The sequence below is a fragment of the Cebus imitator genome, unplaced genomic scaffold (assembly GCF_001604975.1).
Source record: "Cebus imitator isolate Cc_AM_T3 unplaced genomic scaffold, Cebus_imitator-1.0 Scaffold369, whole genome shotgun sequence".
Lineage (NCBI taxonomy): Eukaryota > Metazoa > Chordata > Mammalia > Primates > Cebidae > Cebus > Cebus imitator.
The window spans coordinates 316121-341411 of record NW_016107684.1 but is presented as its reverse complement, the minus strand read 5'-3'; the positions used below and the strand labels follow the sequence as shown (position 1 = coordinate 341411).

Here is a 25291-nt window from a genome sequence, read left to right as displayed (position 1 = left end):
TCTCTAATCATTTTGTATTTAATAATTGTTTATGGAATATTCAAAATAAATATGCCATCCTGAATCACTCATCTTGAAAATTGAATAGACATTGGAAAAATTGAAATCCTTATGTAAATGAAAGACAAGGAAACACAGAGATTTCGAAGTATATTTCTGAGTGCTTCGAAATATCCTTAGCACTTCATACACTGCTTTCAACAGAGTAATACATTGATAAATATCTTTGAAATTTTAATATTTTGACTAATAGTTTAAATGGGGAGGAAAAATGAGTTTGGCCTTTATATTTTATTCTCTTACAGAATCTTGATAATAAAAATAATACTCATATTATTAATCATATTACTATGAATCAGGGGCATCTTTCCCTTTGTTGAGCATTGTACATGTATGGCCTCATTTAATCGCTGTAACAGTCCCATGAACTAGGTATCAACGTCCCCATTTTATATGTGAGGAAACTGAAGCCCCAAAATGTCTTCCTCCGAAGGTCACATATAGGGCAAGGTTGAGATTCAAACTTGTCTGTCCACTCCAAAGCTGGGCTCTTGTCCACTACTCACATTGCCTCCACTAGTCTCACTAAGTGATATCTCACTAAATGAGGTTGTTTTGAAAATATTTGAACACCACATGTGCATTTCATGCCAAGAACCCAAGCTCAGACATTTAATATCCAGTCACACGATAGCTTTTACAGTAAAATTGTAAACATAATCCTAATTCTTCACTCTCTAGTCATTCTTTCCTTGTCATACATATTTGCTGGTGTCCAGTTTTAGGTATTGCAATCTCTATTTGCTTTCATCATACCTGTTTTCTGTATCATAAGCTATTATCACCTTAGTATAATGAATTTCCTGTGTATAATCTTTTGTTTGCAAAGCTAAATACTTCATCACTTGTTCCGTTTACTAGATATTAATGAAGATAATGCTGTCTCTCAACAGTCAACATTAACATGAGCACTTTAGTGAATCCATCTACTAATTATCTGATTATTTTGTGTCTTATTTGTTATAGAATATTAGCCATCATTCCCATTAATCATCTGTATAGGTTCTTAAGTATTAATAAATTCTGAAAGTAGCCTTCTGATATCTCCGGCACTTAAGATGTTTTTGGTTTTTCTGTTTCAAGAAATAAAAATTCACAACCACAAAATGAAAAAGTTGATCCCCTTTGTATAATATAAGAAATCGTAATTGCTGACTCAGTTATTACAGTTCTTCTTAAATTTCTCCCAGTGATTTCTGTTTTTAAAAAGCCTGGTCTTACATTAGAAACAAGAGTGGTTTTTAATTTGGAATGTGTATCTTGTTCCCTGACAAAGTCACTCCTCTCTAAAAGTACTTTTTCTCTCCAGCCTTGTTTATCCCATCAGACATTCCTGCCAGAAAGCAGCCCTGTTTACATAACTGCCCCTGTTGGATAGAATATTTTCCCGAGCAACCATCCTACCCTTGCACCACAGCCTGTTTAACACGAAAGAGGGTCAAAACCTGAAAGGCACTAGAGAATGCCCAATAAGCTGGATCTGTACTGAATAAAAGCAGAGACATTTGGATGAAAATGAAGTATTGGGAGACAGGAGCAAAAGCACGGGCATTTTGTCAGCCAAGACTAAAGAAAACAAAAGAAGAGGGAGTAGGTCTCTTGTGAGGGGGTGGAAGGGAAAAACCACTCGCGGGTTTGGGAGTAGGACAAAGGTATGTATTGACTGTTGGAAAGCATACTCGTTCATTAAACACTTCAGCAAAAATGGAGCTGCGGGTCGGCAGAGCAACAACATGGCTGTTTGCTTCTCTTCTCCAGTTTTTAATTAAGAGAAAAAGACTTAGCAAGAGTGAGGGCCTCTCTACAACGTAAGACCTTTTCGTTTTACTAGCCTTTCCATTTTTACTGCAGTTTTGACTGATTCCTAACAAGCATAGGACTCTAGGCCACTGTCATTATGGTTACATATTTATTACAGGAATTATATTTTAAGCATGAGCCATTTTAATTGCATTTGCTCTTGGGTTAAGCAGAGAGTTTAGTAGGTAGCTTGTCATGGAAAAGATCACGCTTGTTCTTTTCCAGTCTCTATCTTTCCCATAACCAGAGTCTCCAACCCGGTGGCAGTGAGCCACCCTCAATACCTTCCGCATTGCTGTCTCTTCTCTTCTTCCTATATACCAAGATTATGCCATCTTCTTATCTATGCCAAATTTAGAATACTTTTGATGTCTTATATTCTGGAGGAGTTTTTCCAGGGTGACTATAAGAAGGGGCTAATACGCTTCTCCTGTTCAGTAAGAAAATCAGAATGATAGCATGATTACATGCCTTTTCATTCATGACAAGTATTTCTTCATCTGAAACATAGACTCCTCTCTGATATACATGCTCATTGAATCCTTATCATGTGCCCCTTATTGTGTTAATCCTTTCATATATGTTTTGTCATCCTCATACATCCAGTGTGGATATTACTGTCCTGTGTTATAGAACTGGGATGCAAACGGAGGTGTAGAAGGTTATGATGAAGCCAAAGTTGCATGGTAGGCGGGAAAGTCAGGATTCAAACTCTGGAAGTTAGTATACTACCTGCCGTGCAGAGATGTGGTGGCAAAATGATCATCAGTAAGTATATGTTGAATCCAAAATGAACAATTCTATGCTGAACCATGAGAACAAAATGTGCCTGATGAAGGTTGTCCTACTGAGTCTTGAATTAGATGCAAGACTTAAAGGAGTTGCCTTCCTTTTTTCTGTTTTCTAAAGGCTTAGTTTTTTAGAGCAGTTTTAGATTCACAGCAAAATTGAGAGCAAAGTACAGAAATTTTTCATGTACTCCTTGCCCCCCCCCCACACACAGCCTCCACCATTAACATGCTGCACCAGAGTGCTATATTTGTGATGATCAATGAACCTGCACTGACACGTCATAATCACCCAGAGTCCACAGTTTACATTAGGGTTCACTCTTGCTGTTGTACATTCTGTGATTTTGGAGAAATGTATGATGACATGTATCTTCAATTAAGGTAACATACAGAGTATTTTCACTGCCCTAAAAAAACCTCTGTGCCACGTCTGTAATCCCAGCGCTTTGGGAGGCAAAGGCAGGTAGATCACGAGATCAGGAGTTCAAGACCAGGCTGGCCAACAAGGTGAAACCCTGTCTGTACTAAAAATATAAAAATTAGCTGGGCATGGTGGTGCATGCCTGTAATCCCAGCTACTCCAGAGGCTGAGGGAGTGAAGATTGTGTCACTGTACTACACCCTGGGCCACAGAGCAAGACTCTGACTCAAAAAAAGGAAAAGGAAAAAAAAAAACAAAAAACCCTCTGTGTTCCACCTGTTCATTCATCCTTCCTCCTTAACCCTTGGTAACCACTGATCATTTTACTGTTTCCATAGTTTTGCCTTTTGCAGAAATGTCATACATGATATAATTTCTTTTCAGATTGGCATCTTTTACTTAGTAATAGGTGTTTAAATTTTCCCTATATCTTTTCATAGCTTAATTGCATTGCTATTTGTAGCTAATTTTTGGTGAAAATGTGTCTCTAACGTTTACAGAAATGCAATGCAGGGCCTATAGAGTATGTTTTTATTTTACTTTGTGTTTTTGCTCACTTTCCCATATCCAAGACAATGCACAAGCCGGGGTGGGAGTTACAATTTGGACTGTCTTCCTATCCTTTGTTGATAATACTGTGTGTGCTCTATACTCTACTTTTAAGAAATTGTTCATGTTTCTCTACACGGAGTTTTAATCACTTCAGTTTTGGCACAGAGGTGAAAAACTGAATCTCTCATAATCAAGGCACTTTTTTTCCTAATGAAAACCACAGCTCAAGCAGCTGCTTGTATTATTGTCTCTCCTCTGTGGTCCCACTGGTGTGTGGGAGTTTACCGTTAGGCTGTGGAAAAGGGAGCACATAAGAAGCCAAGAACAGGGTCATGTTTCAATTGAGAAATAATGGTGGAATGTTAAAATCCTTGAGCATTTTCCTCACACTCTGTGCATGCAGTTTGGCTTTCTTTTTCCTTTTTAAGTACTTCCATAAGGCGTAGAAGTGAAGCATAAGCACCATAGTATTGAAAATTCCTAGACGCCTCAGCTTTGATGCTGCATAGCCTGCCTTCACTGTTGCCTGCAGTTGTGCAACAGCAGCATAGCTTTAAGGTCTGTTTGTGTCGCGTATGTCCATCTTTTGTCCATCTGTGTTGGCGTGGTCTTCCCTTCCTTTGTCTGGGTTGAAATCATGTTTATCTGTGTAACTGTCTTTTTCATAGGTCGATTTCTACATCTCATTTTCTTTTTGTATCTATTTCTCTATCTCCCTCTTTCCCCATTTTTCTTTTCCCTTCTTCATATTTTCTGTTCATCTTTGTTTTCGCCTTCCCTTTTCATACTAAATAACTTAAAATTCTATGAGTAAAAATTAAAGTTTAATTTTTGCTGCTTTTAATTTTTGATGTAGATTTAACAAAATGGATCATTTTGTTATATTTGTTATATTTCTCTGAAAGGTTCTTCCTCAAACAAAATTGCTTTATACATATTGGAACCTTGTTTGTTTGTTTGAGTCAGGATCTCACTCTGTCGCCCAGACTGGAATGCAGGGGCACAATTTTGGCTCACTGCAGCCTCTGCCTCTCGGGCTTAGCTACTGCCTCAGCCTCCCAAGTAGCTGGGATGACAGACACGCATCACCATACTTGGCTAATTTTGTATTTTTAATAGGTCCGGGGTTTCACCATGTTAGCCAGGATGATCTCCATCTCTTGACCTCATTATCCACCTGCCTCGGCCTCCCAAAGTGCTGGGATTACAGGCATGAGACACCACTCCAGACCCCAACTCCTGTTCCCCTGTGCCTCCCATGTTCTTGGATCTGAGAATACAGTGATAAGCATGAAAAAACATACAGTTTCATAAGACAGCTTGCAAATATTATAGCAAGTAAATATGAGTAGCATTGGAAGAGGGCTTTTGAAGCAAGCCAACAGGGCCATGTGATGGAGGGTAATAGGGATATAAGAATATATTCCTGAGAAGACCCTCCAGAAGTGCACAAGGATGTGGGCAGGGAGAGGCCCTAGTGATTTTTTAAGGGAGGAAGCCAACAGAGAAAAAAGATCTTGGCCTTACTCTGTTCCTGCCCATCTCTGGCTGAGGCTATTTATCCATACTGGCTGAAGCTAAAGGGCACAGCAGTCTGCTGATTTTACCCTACAGGTTAGCCTCTGGGGTGAAACAGGGTAGAGGTAGTAGAGAATAGATTTGGGGAAGGGGTGTCACATAGGAGATATATATATAGGCCCTCCAAGATCTGGCTCTCACTTTCCTCTCATTTCCGAAAACCCATCTAGATCTATCCACAGTGAACTATACCAAATGTACCATCAGGAATACCTTTCCTCTATTCCCAGATTTTGCCAATCTATTTATTTTATGAAATCAATTTACTTATTACCTACACTATAAAGACTATGGTCAGTTATATACCTGGGAAAATCTTATCCCAGGTATAAGATTTTCCCAGGTATGTAACTGACCACACTCTTTTGAATGATTTCATTATCTTATCTATAGATTTTTATTAAAACATATGTAACATCCTATGGTCCTTATTTGTTTTCTTGTCTTTGCAAATTAAACAGTAAACTTTCTAAAGAAAGCAGGAGATGCGTGAATCACCTTTTTATTCCCAGTACTCAGTACTGATCAAGACACAGAAGGTGCCTAATAAATGATTGATGGCTGAATGAGGGAAGGAGCTTAAGATACAACTCTTCGTTTCCATAACTAGTCCCTCTCTTGTCCCTTGGGGCCAGCGGTGGTAATATCTTCTCTGAAACTATCCCTAGGCTATCACTGTGGTGCCCCTATAGCCTACCCATGTCATGTCCAATAGTCCCATTGACATAAATCCTGTACAAATTATCCTAAATTGAAACATGGTTAGATTTGAATTTTCAGCAATGTTAAGGATGGTTTCCTGGGGTGGAAATCTAGAGGCAAGACAGTCAACTTGGAAAACTGGCCAAAGTGAGAGATGCTGTGGTTAGGAATATGTGGTAGCAGTGGAGACAGAAAGGAATTGATAGATGTAGGAAAAAGAATGGAGATGAAGTTGACGGTAATTGAATGTGAGAGATTAGGGAAAAGTAAGTGGCAAGGATGACCATCCTTTCTGACTTGTGTGGTTGCTTGATTCAGGAAGTAAAAAGATTATTTGAGTTTTGCATATGTTGATTTTGAGATTTTTGTGGGAGAGCCATTGGAAAAGTGTACCAGGTATTGATAGACTGGTGTGGAATTTAGGAGAGATCCTGCTAGAGAGGAAGGCTGGCATATTGTCAACTTATAGGCAATCCTTGAAGCCAACTTGATAGAGGAGGCCCCCAGGAGAGCTAAGAGAGTGAGAAAAGAAGCAGAAAAAGAGAGGAAGACGGCCACGCACAGAACTCAGAATGTGATTAAAAGGGTCTGTATTTTTGCACAGACTGAGAAAAGAGCATGAGCAAAGGCACAGGGGAAAGAGTGAGTACTGGTTGCACAGATGGTGGGGAAATGTTTGCATAAGCTAAGTGGAGCCAGATCATGGAGGCACTTAAATAAATGCCGAGGCAGAGGAGTCTGGGCTTGGTGGTTAGAGATTAAAGAGCCATTATATGTTTATGTATTCATTTATTCTACAAGTGTTTATGGAACACTTAGGTTCTTGAATGAGATAGATTTGTTTTAGGTTGTATTTTAAGGTGAATAATGTGATAATGGAAAGGCAGAGATGGAAACGGGCTTAAAATCTGAAGTAGTAATACCATTACAAAGTGATGAGAATCAAAACCAGAATAGTAGCAGTGAGGGCTGAGGACAAAGAGATTTCAAGGAAAGAAGTGCCGAGGTTTCATAATGCATTAGCAACCATGTTTCAATCTAAGACCTTTTTAGGTTACATCATGTTTATGATAAATTTGTCCCAGAAAACTTATGATAATTCTGAAGAAGCAATTAACCAGTGAGATAAAATGAAAAATGCAGTCTTCCCATTTTCAAAAAAAAATAGGGAAACCAGTTCGCATGGTGTGAAATGGTTTGGCTGCTTAAAACATGGATCCCAGAATGATTCAGTTTTTAATTCTGGACCTAGTTAAGTTCAAGAACGGAGTTCCAGAATTGAAAGTAATGGTCTGGCCACTTACTTTATAAAATCTCAAATGGAGAATAAATGAAAATAACCCCAAATTATCTATGGTACAGTTAGTTATTTTTGATTGATGCCATCTTTTCTTTGGTTTTAATTCCAATTCTCTATGGCTATATGTCTTGAGACTTTGTATTGAGACTAGTTCCTTATACATCCTTTCCCCCAACTCCACTTCCACTTCCTCTGCCACGAAAAAATAGTAATTTTAGGACCTAACTTGAAGTGATATAGGGAATCGGATTTTAGAATATGGAATGCCATGTTGTAGAATTTCAAGTTTTTGTTTTTATCATTAAGACTAAGATTAAGATTAGGAATTTCAAAGATTGGGAATAAGAAAATGAAAAGTCACAGAATATGAAATATAGATAACTTATAAAAATAAGTATATCCTTTACAATAAGAAAAACACAGTTAAAATCCCCATGGGATACTATTTTTCACCTATTGGATTGGCAATGATAATTTTTTCAAGTTTGGTAATGAACTATTAGGAAAAGCCTGAGGAAACTCATTATTGTAGGAATATAAGTGGACACTGACCTCTTAGTTTGACAGTATGTATCAAGAATAAAAATGCAAAAATGCATTTACCATTTGGCTCAGCAATTCCTCATTTAGGCATTTTCCCACCAATGTACATGGATTAAGTACCCAAAGCCTTCAGGACAAGCATATTTAACTTCAGTATCACTGTGGCTGCAAAAGATTGGAATAAATGTGGGTGTCCATCAATAGCAGACTGGTTAAATTAGTTATGGTATATGCATGGGATGAAATAATGTGCAGTTCTTTTAAAAATGAGACAGATTTTTATGCAGTGATGGAATAACTGTACAGAATGCAACCATTTGTTTTGAAAAGGGTGGCATTATGTGTGTAGACTGTATCAGATACTGCCTCTGGACAGATGTACAAGAGACTATAGCAGCTGTTTCAGCAAGAAAATCTGAGGATAAGATTGGGAGAGAGACTTACTTTTTCACCCAATACCCATTAGTACAATTTTAATTTTTTGGCACGTACATATGTTAGGTAATCTTTACAAGTCTTCACCTTAAGGAAAGAGAAGTGAAGTTGCATTTACTGTTGATGAGGGGTTTTGCTAAATGAGGTTTCATACACTTAGTGGAAGTGAACATTTATGTAAAGTTTAAAAAGGCAATATATATTGGTTGGTGCCATACAAAATGAGGTGTTGCATATCTTTTGCGGGGCAATCTTTTGCATTTTAATCCTACAGAAACTCTAGCTTACATGCATACATAAAGCTAAAATACAAGAGTGTGCTTGAACTTTGGTATTGTTCGTAAGTCCACATTCCTACCCAGGTTTCTTTACTTATTGAAAAATGGCAACTGGCTAGTTTTTTCTGTCACTTGAGAATTGCTCATCTCTTCACATTTGGACGTGGCCCAGTGGTTTGAAGGGCAGTTATTTGAGCCATTTAAATTGCGTTTCGTTTGTACAGTTGACTTGAAACCATCTAACTTTGTCTGTGGCCTGTCTCTGAAAAAGGCAAGAGAAGAAAAGTTTATTCATTCACTATTTAGTGAGCACCTACTTGATGCAATGTGTGGTATGATGCTGGAGGTACCACACTGAATCACAGACCGGGGCCCTCCCCTTTATGGCATTTTCAACCTTCCAGGCTTCCCTTTTCTTAACCTTTTCCCTCACATTAGCCACTTTTAGGTTTCTTTGGTGTTCTGGTGCCATTTCTGTTGCTTTTGCTTTCTTTTCTACTTTATCATTTTGAGGCTGGTTTCAGCAACATTTTTCTGCTCCTAGTCATGGAGGAGATGACAACAGAATGTTACTCACTTGAGTTGTGGGTCCGCAGATGGACATTGTGGGCTTCAACTCTCATTTCGTTTCTTTTTGTTTGACACGTAGACCGCCGTGCTGAAGGGATGGCAGACAGTAAAATCATAGCTGCAAAAGAAGGCCCGCCACAGGCTGTGCTCACTGCCAGTGGTGATGGCAAACAGTGAGGCACACATCATGGGGAGGCACATCTTCACCAGTGGCACAGAATGGACTTCCCACTCACCCTAACTTCCCAACCAGAAGCAAACTGGACAGACCTGAATTTGACCACCTCTAAGCCTCCCTGTTATTTCTTCATATCTCAGCATTGTTGCTCCCTTCTTAATTAGCAAAATTTGTTTCCACTTTTCATTTCTGATAAGCGACCTTTCCCTGTAAGTGAAGAAGAGTGAAGTTTAGTCCCTTCGGCCCCATACAGATGATGAACTTAGGTGAAGGAAGGATTTGGAGCATCTTAGCTGATGCATTATCCATTCTGAAGTAACTCACTGTAGTTATCTTGAGGGGCACACACAAAATGGTTATTTTCTAGATGATGGTTATTTCATAATGTCAGTTATGAAATCCAGTTTTAGAAATACATCATGAAATATAGCATCCATCTTTGCTTTTTAAATATTACCTTAAATTTATTTAAACCATAATCAGCGAGCGTGACTTTGGTGTTGAATTTGTTCCTGGAAGTTTCAGGGGCCTGCAGATGGAAGAGCTCTTAGAATGGAGACATTTTTATGTAATCATCAAAGCTCCTGAATGACAATGTAGCTTCCTCCCTTTCAAGAACAGAGTTTGACAGTAACATCTCAGAACAGATGTTTCAACAATCTCCAAATGTTTTTATTTGGTGGCACAAAGACTCTGTTATTCGTGAAATGGTCTGTTAAAAAATTAGTTCCTCCATGTGGGGATTGTGGGAATATGTGTCATGTAAATTGATTTCACTTCTGGCAGGAAACTGGCTCCTAACTCTTTAGTTTGTCTCCAAGATTTGCCTCCAACAAGTTCCGATTTCCAGGCCACAGCAATCACAGAGGAGGGAGTAATACTCAGCATTTTTCCCGGAGTACTTAACGTTGACTAATCTGAGAATGTTACATTGTTTTATTTAAAAAAAATAAAAAAATAGAAGTGAAATAAAAGTTCGTAGAAATTTTATCTTGCAAAACACAGTGAGAAAATGTAGGCCTTCATGTTTGCTGGTTATTTACATTATTTTTTTTAATATAAGTCCACTTCTACAGCTTGTACTTGTTGATGTTAGACTCTTATTTAAAGGGGAAACTGTCATTCAGAAACAAACTTGGGCAACTTAGGCGGTAATTTCAGGCAATTTCAGACCCTGGTATGACTGTTCAGTGGTATGCAATAAAAGGACTGGTCTTTTTTTTTTTTAAAAAAAAAAAAAAAAACAAAACAAAAAAAAAAAAAACAGTTCTGTCACCCAAGCTGGAATGGAATGCAGTGATACAATCTCAGCTCACCGCAGCCTGTAGCTCCTGAGTTCAAGCGATTCACCTGCCTCAGCCTCCCAGGTAGCTGGAATCACAAGCAAGTGCCACCACTCCCAGCTAATTTTTGTATTTTTAATAGAGACAAGGTTTCACCATGTTGAGTCAGGTTGGTCTTGAACTCCTAGCCTCTAGTGATCCACCCTCTTTGGCCTGCCAAAGTGCTGGGATTACAGGCATGAGCCACCACGCCCTGCCCATTTTCACTCCTAATGTCTTGTCTCGCCCCTGCCCTGACCTATACTTTCCACTCTGTCCAGTAGGACAGAGGTCAGCACACTGTGGCCTGTTTTTGTAAATAAAGTTTTTGGAGCACAGCTGCTCTTATTTACTTGTGTATTGTCTATGGCTGATTTTGCAGTACATGGCCAGAGTTGAGTAGTTGTGGATAGAGTCTGTTTAGCTTATGAAACCTAAAATATTTACAGAACAAGTTTGCCAACTCCTGCAATAGGAAGCTACATGTGTATTGTGACCTAGTGTTTGAACAGTATTTTAAGAAAATATTCGATAGGTTTTAGCTATTTCTGTTTTCAAAACATTTGTGGGGTGCAAGAAATGCAAAGTAGGACCGAGTGCGGTGGCACACACCTGTAATCTCAGCACTTTGGGTGGCTGAGGCAGGCGGATTGCGGAAGCCCACAAATTCGAGACCAGCCTGGGCAACATGGCAAAACCCTGTCTCTACAAAAAATAAAACAATTAGCTGGGTGTGGTGGCATGTGTCTATGGTCCCACCTACTTGGGAGGCTGAGGTGGGAGGATGACTTGAGTCTGGGAGCCAGTGAGCCAAGATGGTACCACTGCATTCCATCCAGTCTGGGCAATAGAGCCGGATCTTGTCTCAAAAATAAAATAAAGAAGTAAAGTAGTATTTGGTTTTCAATAATTTAACATCACAGGAGAATGTTTAAAATATAATATATGTACACAACTTCGTAAATTAAAATCTTCCAGGACAATCTGAAACACTATGTAAAAGAGAAGAGAGAGATTATCTGACAATGGGTATTCACTCAACAATTAGGGTGCGGTGATGCATCCTTGACCTGTGAGTGCATTTCTGAAGGGACAGAATGGAGTTGATTACAGGCATGATACTTTCAGGTAAACCTCTTACCTCAGAGATTGAGCATCTATAGACTACTCAATGAGTGTTTGGCATACATACGAATCCCTGCATCTTGAGAACGTTTTTTCTAAAATGTTGATCATAAAGTTACAATAAATTAAACTTATTAAACACTCTTGAAAAGATACCACTTGCAGGTTCTCATGAAAGTATACCTGGCTTAATGATAGCTTCAATTGTGATCATATTACTAATCTATAATTTATTTTCTTAAACACATTGGAAAATTACAAATTACAATTACAGATAATTGGAAATTTTGGCAAATATCTGGTATCTCTGTTAAATGGTTCTGGATATTTCAACCAAAAGGACTCACAAATTTCAACTCCTGCTGACAATGAATTTTACTCCCGGTATATCACATCCCAATACTGAAGAGTTGTCTGTTTCATCTTGGAAGACAATTTCAAGTACATATATAATGTATTCTTTCATTGGATTGGTTCTTGAAAAGTATATTTTGTTAATGATTTTTAAGTAGGGCAATAATATGCTTGCTTTCTCTGATTAATGAAGACATTCATCTACGTTGAGAAACAAACCTTGTACATAGTAATGCAATTCACCTTTAATTATAATTTTGAAAACCTGCATTACTAATGTATTGTTTCATTGTCTGCCCATTCCAGGACTAAAGTGATTTTCTGCCTTTTAGTCAATAAACGTTTATTAACTACCTACTGTATATGAGGCATTGTGCTCCCCCAAGTTGGTGCTGAGACTCATAAGCAGAAATATCCAATAGTCTCTTGGATATTTGTCTATAAAAGGTAAAAGAAATAGGCTCCTTCAAATGTTTAACTTCACTGATCTTCAAAGAAATGCTTTGAAGATTAATGGAGGAAATAGATGCTACTTAATAACCGTTGAATTATCTAATAATTAAAAAAAAACAAACAACAACAACAAAAAAAAACGCTTGGTCCTGGCAAGATTGTGATCCATCCGGGGTGCACCTAGACCACTGGTGGAAACATAGGTTGATTCAAATATTTTGGAAAGCAATATAGCCATGCCTATTAAACACAAGGAATTGTGCAGTACCCTCTGATCTAATCATCTGACTTTGTAAAATGTGTCCTTAAAAAGGTGAGCTTAGGCTGGGCATGGTGACTCATGCCTGTAATGCCAGTACTTTGGGAGGCTGAGGCGAGGAGGGCGAATCACTTGAACCCAGGAGGTAGAGGTTGCAGTGAGCCAGGACTGTGCCTCTGCACTCCAGCCTGGGCAACACAGTGAGACTCTGTCTCAAAAGGTAAGCCAAGAAAAGACAATCTTTGTGCATCTTGAGAAGAGGTATAGAAGCTAGGAGTTGTTGAATGGTCACTCATGCTAAATACTTTGGATGCATCGTCTCATTTAATCCTCATGACAGCCCTTGAAGTGTCCCCATTTTACAGGTGAGAAAACAAGGCTCAGACAGATTTGTAACTTGCCAGCACCACAAAACTTGAAAGTGGCAGAGTCTGCATTTAAATTAGGCATCTGTCTAATTCAGACTAATCATATAATAGTGGAAAAACAGTTAAATCAATTATGAAATGCTTTGCAGACATAGGTGTCATTGTATGGGGAAATGCTCTGCTCAGTGGGCAAGGCATGATATAAACCATAATTGTTAAGAATTTGTGCATGGACTAGGTACGAATACAGACAAATGAAAAGCTAACTTGTGACAGAATTTGTTTAAATAAGCATTATTTTTAAACTGCTCTTTAAAAAAAAAAACTTGTTATTTTTTTGTTTAAAAGTATATACTTTAGCATATTCATACTGTATATTCAAATATATTATTCATACCCCTATATATTTCTACATGGCATATGAGCTGTTCCATCATGTCTAGGTTCATCCTTTGTTCTGTCCTTATCACTTACCTCTTAACTCCTGAAAACTCCTCCCGTCATGATCCATCACCAGCAAAACACCTTATCCTTAAAGCCTTCTCTGAAATTACTTTTATCTTGTTAAACCCAAATTTGCATCCCTGAGAGAAGCCCTTTCAGGTGGCAGCTGTATTTCTTGCCCCAAAGTAGAGGAGTGTAAGTGGTCTCTTTATTCTTCCTTATCACCTTTACCATTCCATTCCGCTGTTCCCTAAAAACTCTTGGCTTTAAACTGCTTGTGCATCAGGATTTAAACCTCTTGTTCATCAGTCTATATGACCCACAACCCCATCATTGTTAGTTACCTACCAAGCCTAGTATTCTGTCCTCATTGTGCCATCATTTTAGTTCCTGGCTCGCTGTTATTCTCTCCAGAAAGACTCCTGTCCTCATCAAGGAGGATTTTCCTTGGAAATATGATCCTTTTAATACCTTTGGGCTTCTCAATCCTTTAACTGTTTGCCATCTCAGCCTTTAGCAGACATGGTCATTCTTTAGACCACATCATCACCAATAACCTTCCATTTTCTCAACTGCATGCACTGACTTTTCTCCTCTGCATGGCTTTTGAGCTCACTCCCTCTACGGTCCAAAAATCAGCTCCGTCAAAATCTATGGTCCATTGATCTCACTACGTTCTTCCTGGACCCACTTCCCTCCTGCCCAGGGTCTTGTGCCCATTTTATCCAGCTTAGGGTCCATGTCCAGGTGACATAATTGCCCCCTGTAACATCCTGACTCCTTTGCCTCTCTCACTTCTCATGTTCACTTGGCAGTCTCAGCTCTGGCTGAATCTGAATCTCTGGCTACTTTGTGCCAGCCTCTGTGCATCTGACCTTGGCTGGACAAAAGCACAACTGTACTCTGTGGTTTTACTTTTAATTAATGACCGTGAACCTCATGTAGGAACTTAAAAAATGATGCCCAGCAGTCATATTATGTTGTTCACTCTGATTGGATTTTCTAACAACCTTCTCCTCTTTCCTTAACCTTCTAACACCTCCTCTCTCAACCTTATTCACAACTGATGCCTTCCAACTTTGGCTGGAAAAATTGGAAGCTTCCACCAGCTTCTGCTGCTTAATCTCTTGGGGCTGGAAATGAACAGCCTGTGCTCCTGTCTGAAGACAGTTCTTCCATTTCAGCATCAGATGCACCTTCTCTGCCTGCTCAATGATTGGGTTCCAATCATTCCTCCTGTCATCATCTTGTCCCCCTCTGCTGGTGATTCCCATCAGCATCCAAGCATGCTTGTTTCTTCTCACATCATACTAAGAGAAAATAAAAACATTCCCTACATCTCACTGCAGCTTCCTCTCAGTAGACCCTGTTCTATCTCCCTTCTCTATTTTATAGCTAAACTCCCAAAATATCGCCTGGTTCCCATTCTTGTTATTTCTTGTTTCTCTCTTCCCAGGCTGTCTTCAATCCAGTTCAGCCAAGCTTTTAGCCCAGCTCTTCTGCTGCTCTTGTTGAATTCCTCAATCAAGTAAAAGTTGCTGAATCACATGGTTTTCATTCCTCATTTCACTGTCTCGTCAGTAGCATTTGACACCCTCTCCCCGCTCATGGGAGGAATCAGATCACCTGGCTTCTTGGATGTACCCCTCTTGGTTTTCCTCTCACTCCCCTGGCCAGTCCTTCTCAGTCTCCCGGGACTCAAAACTTAGACCTCTTGTCTGTCCACACTCAAGCCTATGGTCATCATTATCAAAATGTCATGGCTTCAGATAGCATCTGTATGCTGATGACTGCCAGATTTATTATTTCCAACCAGATTTCTCTCCTGATCTCCACACTTCTGTGTCTAAGAACTTTTTGAACATCTCTGTTTGCGTGTCCAATAGACATCTTAGACTTACCTGTCCAGACTGAACTCCGGATCCTCCCTTCACCCTCCAAACCTACTCCATCTTGTCCAGTGTCAGCTCTGTTCCTTCAGTCGCTCAGGCTGGAGTCCTCATACTTTCTCACCACTTCCCAACCCCTGCCATGACATACCCGAATCATTGTAGGAGTCTTCTACCTGGTGTCGCTGCCTCTGTGCCTTGTACCTTTATGGTCTTCTCAACATGGCAGCTGGAGGGATCCTTTTGTAGCCTTGGTTAGATCATCTCCTCTCCACTCAAATCCCCATTCCGCTCAGGTGAAGAGTACAATTCTTTAAAAGCCATATACAGTCTGACCGCCTGTTACTGCTCTTTCTTTTCCCTCTTCCCTTAACCCCACTTGAGCCACAGTGGCAGCACACCAGGCAGGTACCCACCCACCTGAGGGTCTTTGGGCAGGCTATTGCCTGGTCTTACAATTCTGAGGCCTCCACCCGCAACTATCAAGCATGACCCCCGCCTAACCTACACCAAAGGACATCGTCTCAGCAATACCAACTGGTCTCCCTCCACTTTCTATCCCCCACACCCTGCCCTATTTTTATAGCACCTCTCACCTTCTGCTATGGTATACACTTACTCATGTATTATATTATCCATCTCCTGCTGGAATGTAAGCTTTGGGAGGACAGAGATTTGTGTTAATTCCATTAATTGACGGATCACCAGCATTTAGAATAATGCCTCCACCTAGTAGATGCTAAAAAACTGTGTTGAGCTTACATTCATTGTGGCACTGTTTACAAAAGCAAAGACCTGGAACCAACCCAAATGCCCATCAGTGATAGACTGGACAAGGAAAATGTGGCACATATATACCATGGAATACTATGCAGCCACAAAAAACGATGAGTTCGTGTCCTTTTTAGGGAAATGGATGAACCTGGAAACCATCATTCTCAGCAGACTGACACAAGAACAGAAAATCAAACACAGCATGATCTCACTCATATGCAGGTGTTGGACAATGAAAACACATGGACACAGGGAGGGGAGCATAACACACTGGGGTCTATTGAGGGGGACTAGGAGAGGGACGGGGCTAGGGAGGTTGGGGAGGGATAACATGGGGACAAATGACAGATACACGTGATGGAGGGGTGGAGGCAGCAAACCACGTTGCCATGTATGTACCTATGCAACAACCCGGCCTGATCTGCACACGTACCCCAGAACCTAAAGTACAATTTAAAAAAAAAAAAAAACTTTAAAGCCAAAAAAAAAAAAACTGTATTGAGAATATGAGTGAAAGTTTTCCTGTTTCTGCCTCAGAGATCAGCCCCATGATAGTTTATAATTCTAGAGTATTATATTGTAGCCAGGATGCAGAAAATAACTACTAGGAAACACTGTATCCCTGACATGATTGCATATGGTCTTTTATTCTAAACTGAAAACAGTTTCTCTCGAATGTTACAGCAGTGTCACAGATACTGAAAATGTATGACAACATGATAGAGCCTTGATATTTTAGGAATATGTTCAGAGTTCTTCATAAATCCTGTCAATTGTGGAGACCATGATATGGTCTACTCACATGAATTTCATATATAGCAGTAAAAAGAAAGAAGGGAGCCACGTGGAGCTCCGGAGGCCAAGTGGCCGGCGGGCTCAGTGGTTGGGAGGAAGCTCACCAGACAGCTTAGTGGCAGCTCGTGAGCCCTAGACATTACCTGCATATTGTTGTAATCAGGAATATGAGTTCTGTGAAAGCCAGCTATCCTTTATATCGTTTTGTTCTATTTGCAAAAGAAATTTAAATACTAATTTTAAAAAGTTAGCTCTCCCAGGCTTCTGGTTTTAGAATGTAAATGTGTGGTTCTTATTACAACCAATGGGCAAGGTAACTCCACCGTTTAACTTACTGTTAAAAACAACTATTTATAACAAAGTGAGTTTTCACTTTGAGATCAGACAGCAAGTAAACATTCATTCAGTTTGATTTTGGACATCTGGGAATAAACTGAATATAAACAAAAAGATTGCATTTGTTTTCACTTTTAAGCTGATTTTAAAATTATATCTATCTTTCTTCTAGTTTAATGGAATCTGCCATAATGACTTTCTTTAAAAAAAAAATTAATGATAAACAGGAATCTTTGACAAAGAAAGGCTGGAGTAAAAAGAGAGGATGCAGTTGCCGTGGTAACAGCAGTCCAGCATAAACATCTCAGATCTCTTCTGTTTATCATGTGTTTTAGGGCAATTCAAGCTGCTGGAACAAGACCGAGATATAAAGGAGCCAGTGCAATATTTCAACAGTGTGGAGGAGGTGGCTAAGGCATTTCCTGAACGCGTGTACGTCATGGAGGATATCACATTCAACGTGAAGGTAGCTCTTGAAGCACCAAATATTTATGCTCACACTAAAAATAATTTAACTTTTAAGTCTGGATGTACACAGTAAGTGTTCATCTGGGCTCCAAGGAAAGTTTCATCTTCCAAATGGCAGTTAGCGGCAATAGCCAAACCACATGCATTGTAGCTGACCTGACTCCCTGACTGCTTCTTTATTTATTAGCATTATCTTTTGTTAGAATTTAAAAATGATCTCTGAATTCAAATAAGTGATATGTTTTATAATTTGGACATCATTTCCCAATATGTAACACTTTAGCAAGATCTCCACTTCTGGGAGCAAAAGGGATATGATGAAACTAAATAATTCCAAATACTTAAAGAAAGAAAGAGAGGAAACATAAAGAGAAAGAATAGGTTTCTAAGCATTGCTTGAAGTCAGCATGTATTCATTCCACTCTTTGTGGAATATCTATTTCACCATACACAGGGAAGACTGATGTTGCCCAGAGAAAAGCTATATAGTGTTTGTTGTGCTCCATTTGTTCTGCCTTCTTAAAGGGACAGTGCATTCCCCCTCTAGATGATGAGCAAGGTCCTTTGACTAGACTTGCTGTTGAAGAGGAACTGACCAGAGAAGCAAGCCACCAACCAGGCCCATCCTATTACCTGCAAATCCTCTACATTTTCTCCAGCAATACCCACAATTACACTAAAACATTTTAGAAAGTGTTCATATTGAAGGAGTTTTCTAAATCATGTTGTCAGAACATTTCAAGATTTAGGGGGGCAAAATTCCCGTTTCTTAATCTACTCTGTGTGAAAAACAGACTGCATGGTGTCTTGGCCCGAGAATGCAGCAGTATCTTTATGGATGAGTCACTCCACCCACACTCTTCAGGAAAGGGAGAAAATGCCCAGGACAGCCCTCTTATTGGAGAAATGGTTCTGCCCATTTCATTGTCTAAGCTAAGTCATTTCTTCTTCCATTTCTGAAATACAACTGCTTTGGTCTACACTCTTTAGTTTTATTATTAAGATGAGTGAGATTTTATATTTGTAAAATCTTTACTAAGTAAATTATGCTTATGTACAAAAATATTTTATTTTCAACTTTTTTAGTGGCTCTAATAATGAGCGTTCAGGTCAGCTAGACAACTTGCATTTATTTACATTGAAAACTTGTGTGAACATGTTCATTTTTAAACATACCTAGACTCGTTGGTCAGAAGTTAATCAAATCCTATTCCATTCATGTTTTGATATGACTTAAATCTCTCCCTAAAACTTATATTTAGAAGTCTCTAAATGAAAAAAGGAAAGTGTTTTTAGAAAGGAAAGTTAGCACTTTTAAACTCCCTTCTAGAAAAATATTACATTTGCTAATAAACATAGAAATCAAATGTAAATTTTAAGTGACTTTTAAAGATTTTCTCCATTATTAAAATGTAACATTCCATCTTTTGTCACATTCATGTAAACTATTTTTTAAAATGCCTCTAGCAGCTTTTCTTGATGAGTTTGTATTAAATCAGAAATGACTGAGAGGATAATACTGAAATTTATACATTTTGTTAGAATTCTTTTTTTAAAATAGAATACCATGACTGAATGTATTCATTAAAATGTGTTTAACAGAGAATGTCATTTAAGAGTTCAAAGGCACAGTTAAGTGTGTGAAATGTGAGCTTCTAGCATCCATAAAACTAATTGGATTTAGGTTGAGTTCTGTGCTGTGCAAACATAAATATTTAGTATTTCTAGTCTGCTACTTACGAAGTTTTAAGGTGCCATCACCTCTAGCTTGCATGAATCGTTAAAACATTATTCAATTCTTTTCAAATAAGGATTGTCATAGGAACCTCAGGAAATTTAAATAAAGAAATACACAAAAGGTTTTGTGCTTAGTGATAAACACACAAGTAAGTAAATAAACTAAGGATAGTTATGGAAAAGTTCATCTGGATACTACCAGAACCAAAAATAAAGGCTGGAAGTCATGGCCTTCTTTAATTAAAAATAAACTGGATTAAGCCAGGCATGGTGGCTCACTGTAATCCCAGCACTTTGGGAGGCTGAGGCAGGTGGATCACCTGAGGTTAGGAGTTCAAGACCGGCCTGACCAACATGGTGAAACCTCGTCTCTACTAAAAATATAAAAACTAGTTGGGCATGGTGGCATGTACCTGTGGTCCCAGCTACTCTGGGGGCTGAGACAGGAGAATCACTTGAATCCAGAAGGCAGAGGTTGCGGTGAGCACTGCACTCTAGCCTGGGCAACAGAGTGAGACTCTGTCTCAAAAAAAAAAAAGACTGGATTATCATGTCTGTGTGAGAACTGACAATTATGCAGAGGAGGAGTTAAAGAAATAATTTTGGTTATTCTCATGGAGAAGGTGGGAAAAAGCCAAAAACAATACTCTTCATTCATAAATGTAGCTATTATCCAAGAAACAGTTTTTAAAAGAAAGATTTCACACCTCTTTAGAAGAGTTCACCGTCTCTCCTATACTTCAGATACAGCATAAATTAAACCAAAAGGATAAACCATTGAGGAAACCACTTGAAGTTAAAATTGTTAGTTACCTGGCATTATAATAGTCAAAAGACATAATTATTGTTGGAAATAAATATACATATGTACCTTCATATATGTATTTACAAATCCAAACTGAAGTTAATCATAATAAGAATATAAAATAAAGCAAAAGTATTGAAAGAATGGGAACTCTAGTTCTGGGTTTCTTGCTAAACTGTAAGCAAAATTTTAAATTTAATGGCTGCTACTAGTACTATTTATACATTTGTTTAAAAATGAAACATTCTTTTTCATTTGGAACTAAAAATTGTTTTTAAAATATACCTCAATGTGTTTAAAACTATCTGCCTGAATGCCCCCATATTGATTAACTGCATGAAATGAACTCATATGTACGTAAGTGTTTAATTCTTTAACCAGCAAATATATTTTGAGCACCTACTGTATGCCCAGCACTACTCCAGGCACTGGGGGTAAATAGTGAATATGTAGGTCCCTCTCTGCATGGAGATTACAGTCTAGAAGGGAAAGTAGACAATAAGTACATAAACGAATATCAGTACTACCTCCAAGTAGAGATATCACGAATCAGTTGGATCTACAGGTCTGAAACTTAGAGAAAGTCTAGGCTCAGAATATATGGTTGGGACTCACCATCTTCTGGAAGATGTTTGAAGCCGTGGGTCTAGTTGAGTTTACCGAAACCAATGGTTCTCAGCCAGGAGTGACTTTGTTCTCTAGGAGACATTGGCAGTGTCTGTGCACAGTTTTGATTGTCATGACTATGGGGTGGAGGATATTACTGTTATCTGGTGGGTAGAGGGTGGGGATGCTACTGAACATTCTGTGATGCACAGGACAGGCTCCCATAACAAAGGATTATCCAGTTTAAAATATCAGTAGTGCCAAGGTTGAGAAGCATTCATCTAGATTCAAGATTTAAAAAGAGAGGAGGTCTGAGGACTGCGCCCTGGAGTGCACCAGCATTTAGGGAATCTAGAAGGGAAGACTGGATGGGACAGCAGTAAGGTAGAAGGATGGCCAGGAGCAAATGGTGTCCCAGAAGCCAAGTTTCAAGATGGAATGAGCAACTGTATCAAATGCTACTTAGCAATTGAATTAGATGAGGACTGAGAACTAACCATAAAATTTAGTAAAATGTGAAGATCATTAGCGGCCTCGATAGGAGGTGAATGATAATCAGCTCAGAGACTGGAAAGTGAGTTAACCAGTACGGTACAGTGGGGTGGTCCTAGAGTTTTGTCATGGTAAGTTTCAAGTGAAATTACTTAGCACCACCCTTTCTTTCTTCCAGCCATTTTCAGCTTCCTAGATGCAGGCATAGAGTAGACAAAGGGAGCTGACCTTAATCAGAGTTAAGGCTCTCCCAGTGAGTGTAGCAGAGATCAGCAAATGGGTTGATGGAGTGTGCCTTAGAGTGAGTGACAGGTCGCACTGAGCCATGGAATCCTCACTGAGGGCTGGGTGCGATGGCTCATACTTGTAATCCTAGCACTTTGGGAGGCCAAGGCAGGATAGGAGTTCGAGACCAGCCTGGCCAATATGGCGAAACCTTATCTCTACTAAAAACATACAAATTAGGTGGGCGTGGTGGTGTGCACCTGTAATCCCAGCTACTTGGGAGGCTGAGACAAGACAATTACTTGAACCCGAGAGGCAGAGGTTACAGTGAGCCAAGATCCTGCCACTGCACTCCAGCCTGGGTAACAGAGCAAGACTCCATCTCAAAAAAAAAAAAAAAAAGAATCCCTACTGGGTAACCAAGTGTGAATATAAGTGTAGCCCCAATGAAAATGGAGACAGCAGATGCTGGAGAGGATGTGGAGAAATAGGAACACTTTTACACTGTTGGTGGGAGTGTAAATTAGTTCAACCATTGTGGAAGACAGTGTGGCGATTCCTCAAGGACATAGAAATAGAAATTCCATTTGACCCAGCAATCCCATTACTGGGTATATATCCAAAGGATTATAAATCGTTCTACTATAAGGACACGTGTACACGAATGTTCATTGCAGCACTGTTTACAATAGCAAGGACCTGGAACCAACCCAAATGCCCATCGACGATAGACTGGATAGGGAAAATGTGGCACATATACACCATGGAATATTATGCAGCCATCAAAAACGATGAGTTTGGGTCCTTTGTGGGGACATGGATGAACCTGGAAACCATCATTCTCAGCAAACTGACAGAGGAGCAGAAGATCAAACACCGCATGTTCTCACTCATAGGCGGGTGTTGAACGATGAGAGCACATGGACAAAGGGAGGGGAGCACTACACACTGGGGTCGGTTGAGGGGAAATAGGGGAGGGACGGTGGGGGGTGGGGAGCTGGGGGGGGATAGCAGGGAGAGAAATGCCACATGTAGGTGATGGGGAGGAAGGCAGCAAATCACACTGCCATGTGTGTTCCTATGCAACAATTTTGCATGTTCTTCACTTGTACCCCCAAACCTAAAATACAATAAAATAAATAAATGGGAAAAAAAAAAAAAGAAAATTGAACTTATGTGATAGATAGGCTTTAGAAAGTGAGGTGCAAAATAGGAGGTAGTGGTAAAGTGTAAACCTCTTGAAATGTAACTTTAAGCAGTAAGATCGGTCATGACAGGAGTAACTCTATTTCAAATCTAAGTATGTCCATTTGAGTGAGCAGCTGAGGTGGTAGAAACAGAATATGGGAGATGAGAAAGTCAAGAAAATAAAAGGATATGTGGGCAGGTTACCTCTCACTGGTCATTTGTATACATTCCTCTAATCCCTGCAAAGCCAATTCCATGTTTTGGGAATAGCAGTCACCTACCTCTTTCACACTTTTTTGTCTTTATCCATCTCGTTTTTAGTTTTCATGGTCAGAATTTTGTTTTTGTTTGCTTGCTTTTCTGCATGTTTGTGTGTCTTTTAACTGTAGTAGGCTTTTTCTCTCTTAATTATCTCTCTTAGAAATTTTTTCATCAGCCATCTTTCTTCACATGTTTACTTCCAAAGTCAAATGTCCCCTTTTTGAGTTGGCCATTCCAACTGAAGGCTTGTACCGCTCCTTTTAATAAGAAAAACAGCCGCACTAACAATTTTCAAGCCATATATTTTTCTTCAAACAAGCCACCATGATTTAAAGAGTGAGTTGTATTGTGTAGTGGCTCAGGTTCTGAATTCAGAGCTGACTTCAGAACCCTGCTCCAGGTATTGACTTTGACCATGGGTGGATCACATGACCTGAGCCCTCAGTGTCTTCACCTACAAAATGGAGGTGATACTACCCACCTCATAGATTTGCCATCAGAATTAAGTAAAGTAATACACGCAAGTACTTTGCAAGTGTCTAGTGAGGGGCCTGGCAAACTAGCTTGTGGGCAAGCTGCCTGTTTTTGTAAATAAAATTTTATTGGAATAAGCCATCTCCATGTGTTTATGTATTCTCTGTGGCTGCTTTCATGCTAACAGCACAATTAAGTAGTTGCAGCAGAGACTGTATAGCCCATAGAGGCTAAAATTATTACTATCTGAACTTGTAAGAAAAGGTTTGCCAATCCCTGGTTCATAACATAAAATCCTAAAAAATTAAGTTTCACATTAAAAAATTTTCCCACTACAGATTAACATTATTTCACTTGCTCTTACCTTTTTTTCTTTTTTCTTTCTTTTTTTCTTTTTTATTTAGACGAAGTCTCACTTTGTCACCCAGGCTGGAGTGCAATGGTGTGATCTCGACCCACTGCAACCTCCACCTCCCAGGTCCAAACGATTCTCCTGCCTCAGCCTTCCAAGTAGCTCAGACTACAGGCGCACGCCACCATGCCCAGCTAATTTTTTTTATTTTTAGCAGAGACGGGGTTTTATCATGTTGGTCAGGCTGGTCTCAAACTCCTGACCTCAAGTGATCCACCCTCCTCGGCCTCCCAGAGTGCTGGGATTACAGGCATGAGCTATTGTGCCTGGCCTCTTTTCTCTTTTCCCTCCCCTGCTCCTTCCCTCTTTCTCCCTTTCTTTCATCTCTCTCTCATTTCTTTCTCCCCAACTTTTTTTTTTTTTTTTTTTTTTTTTTTTTTAGAAACACATTTTGTCACCCAGGCTGGAGTGCAGTGACACTATCATAGTTCATTGCAGCCTTGAACTCCTAGGTGCAAATGATCCTCCTGCTTCAGCTTTCTGAATAGCTAGGACTACAGGCATGCACCACCACACCTGGCTGATTTTTAAATTTTTTCTGTAGAGACAAGCATCTCACAGCGTTGCCCAGGCTGGTCTTGAACTGCTGGCCTCAAGCAATCTTCCCACCTCAGCCTCCCAAAACGCTCAGATTACAGGCATGAGATAAGCCACCATGCCTGACCTGCTTACTCTTTATGTAATACTTTCTAGTCAGTGACTTACTATTAAAAACTCAGTACATAGTAGCTGTTCTTTGTTGTGGTTTCAAAATACCCCTTCACGTCAAATACTTTTTTGGAGACTTTACTACACTAATAACTACTGAATTATTTTAAATGTCTTCCAGCCTTTCAAAGTCAGCCCAATAAAGATGAGAAAATTTCCCCCACATGCATTTTCTGCCTTCAAAATAATGACTAACAAGTTAGCTTTTAATTTAAGTTCTGTCTTTACTGTGACAGTTGTGGGAAGAGAGGGAAAAAAGGGTGGCCTTCGATTTGGCATTGGGTCGGAGGCATCCAGTCTTCACTGATGTAATCCAGAAGCTTTCTACATTAAAATTACTACTCTCAGGTCTGAGAACCCAAATACTGTAATCTGGATGCTATAATGTTGCTATTTGAGTTCCAGCTAGCTAGTGAGATCCATACTTTCAGCTGTTCCAGCATAGATTCCCCAGAGGCAAAGTAACAAGTTTGTATTATCTCCACTAGAGAAAGTGACCCACTCAGAAATGTGAAGTTTCAGTCACATGTGGCGTATAATCATCACCTCTGCCTGCCTAGACCTCTTCAAAACCGCTTCCGTACTGCG

General features: G+C 39.5%; 1 protein-coding gene across 2 annotated transcripts in view; it reads left to right on the top strand.

Annotated features, from left to right (window-relative positions):
• The window catches only part of GAREM1 (GRB2 associated regulator of MAPK1 subtype 1), a 194584-nt gene that overhangs the window by 135393 nt on the left and 33900 nt on the right, over positions 1-25291 (top strand). For both annotated transcript variants that reach the window (XM_017507133.2, XM_017507132.2), the window contains exon 3: positions 17663-17793. In XM_017507133.2, coding sequence (XP_017362622.1) covers positions 17663-17793 — 131 coding nt within the window. The remainder of the gene's footprint in view (positions 1-17662; positions 17794-25291) is intronic.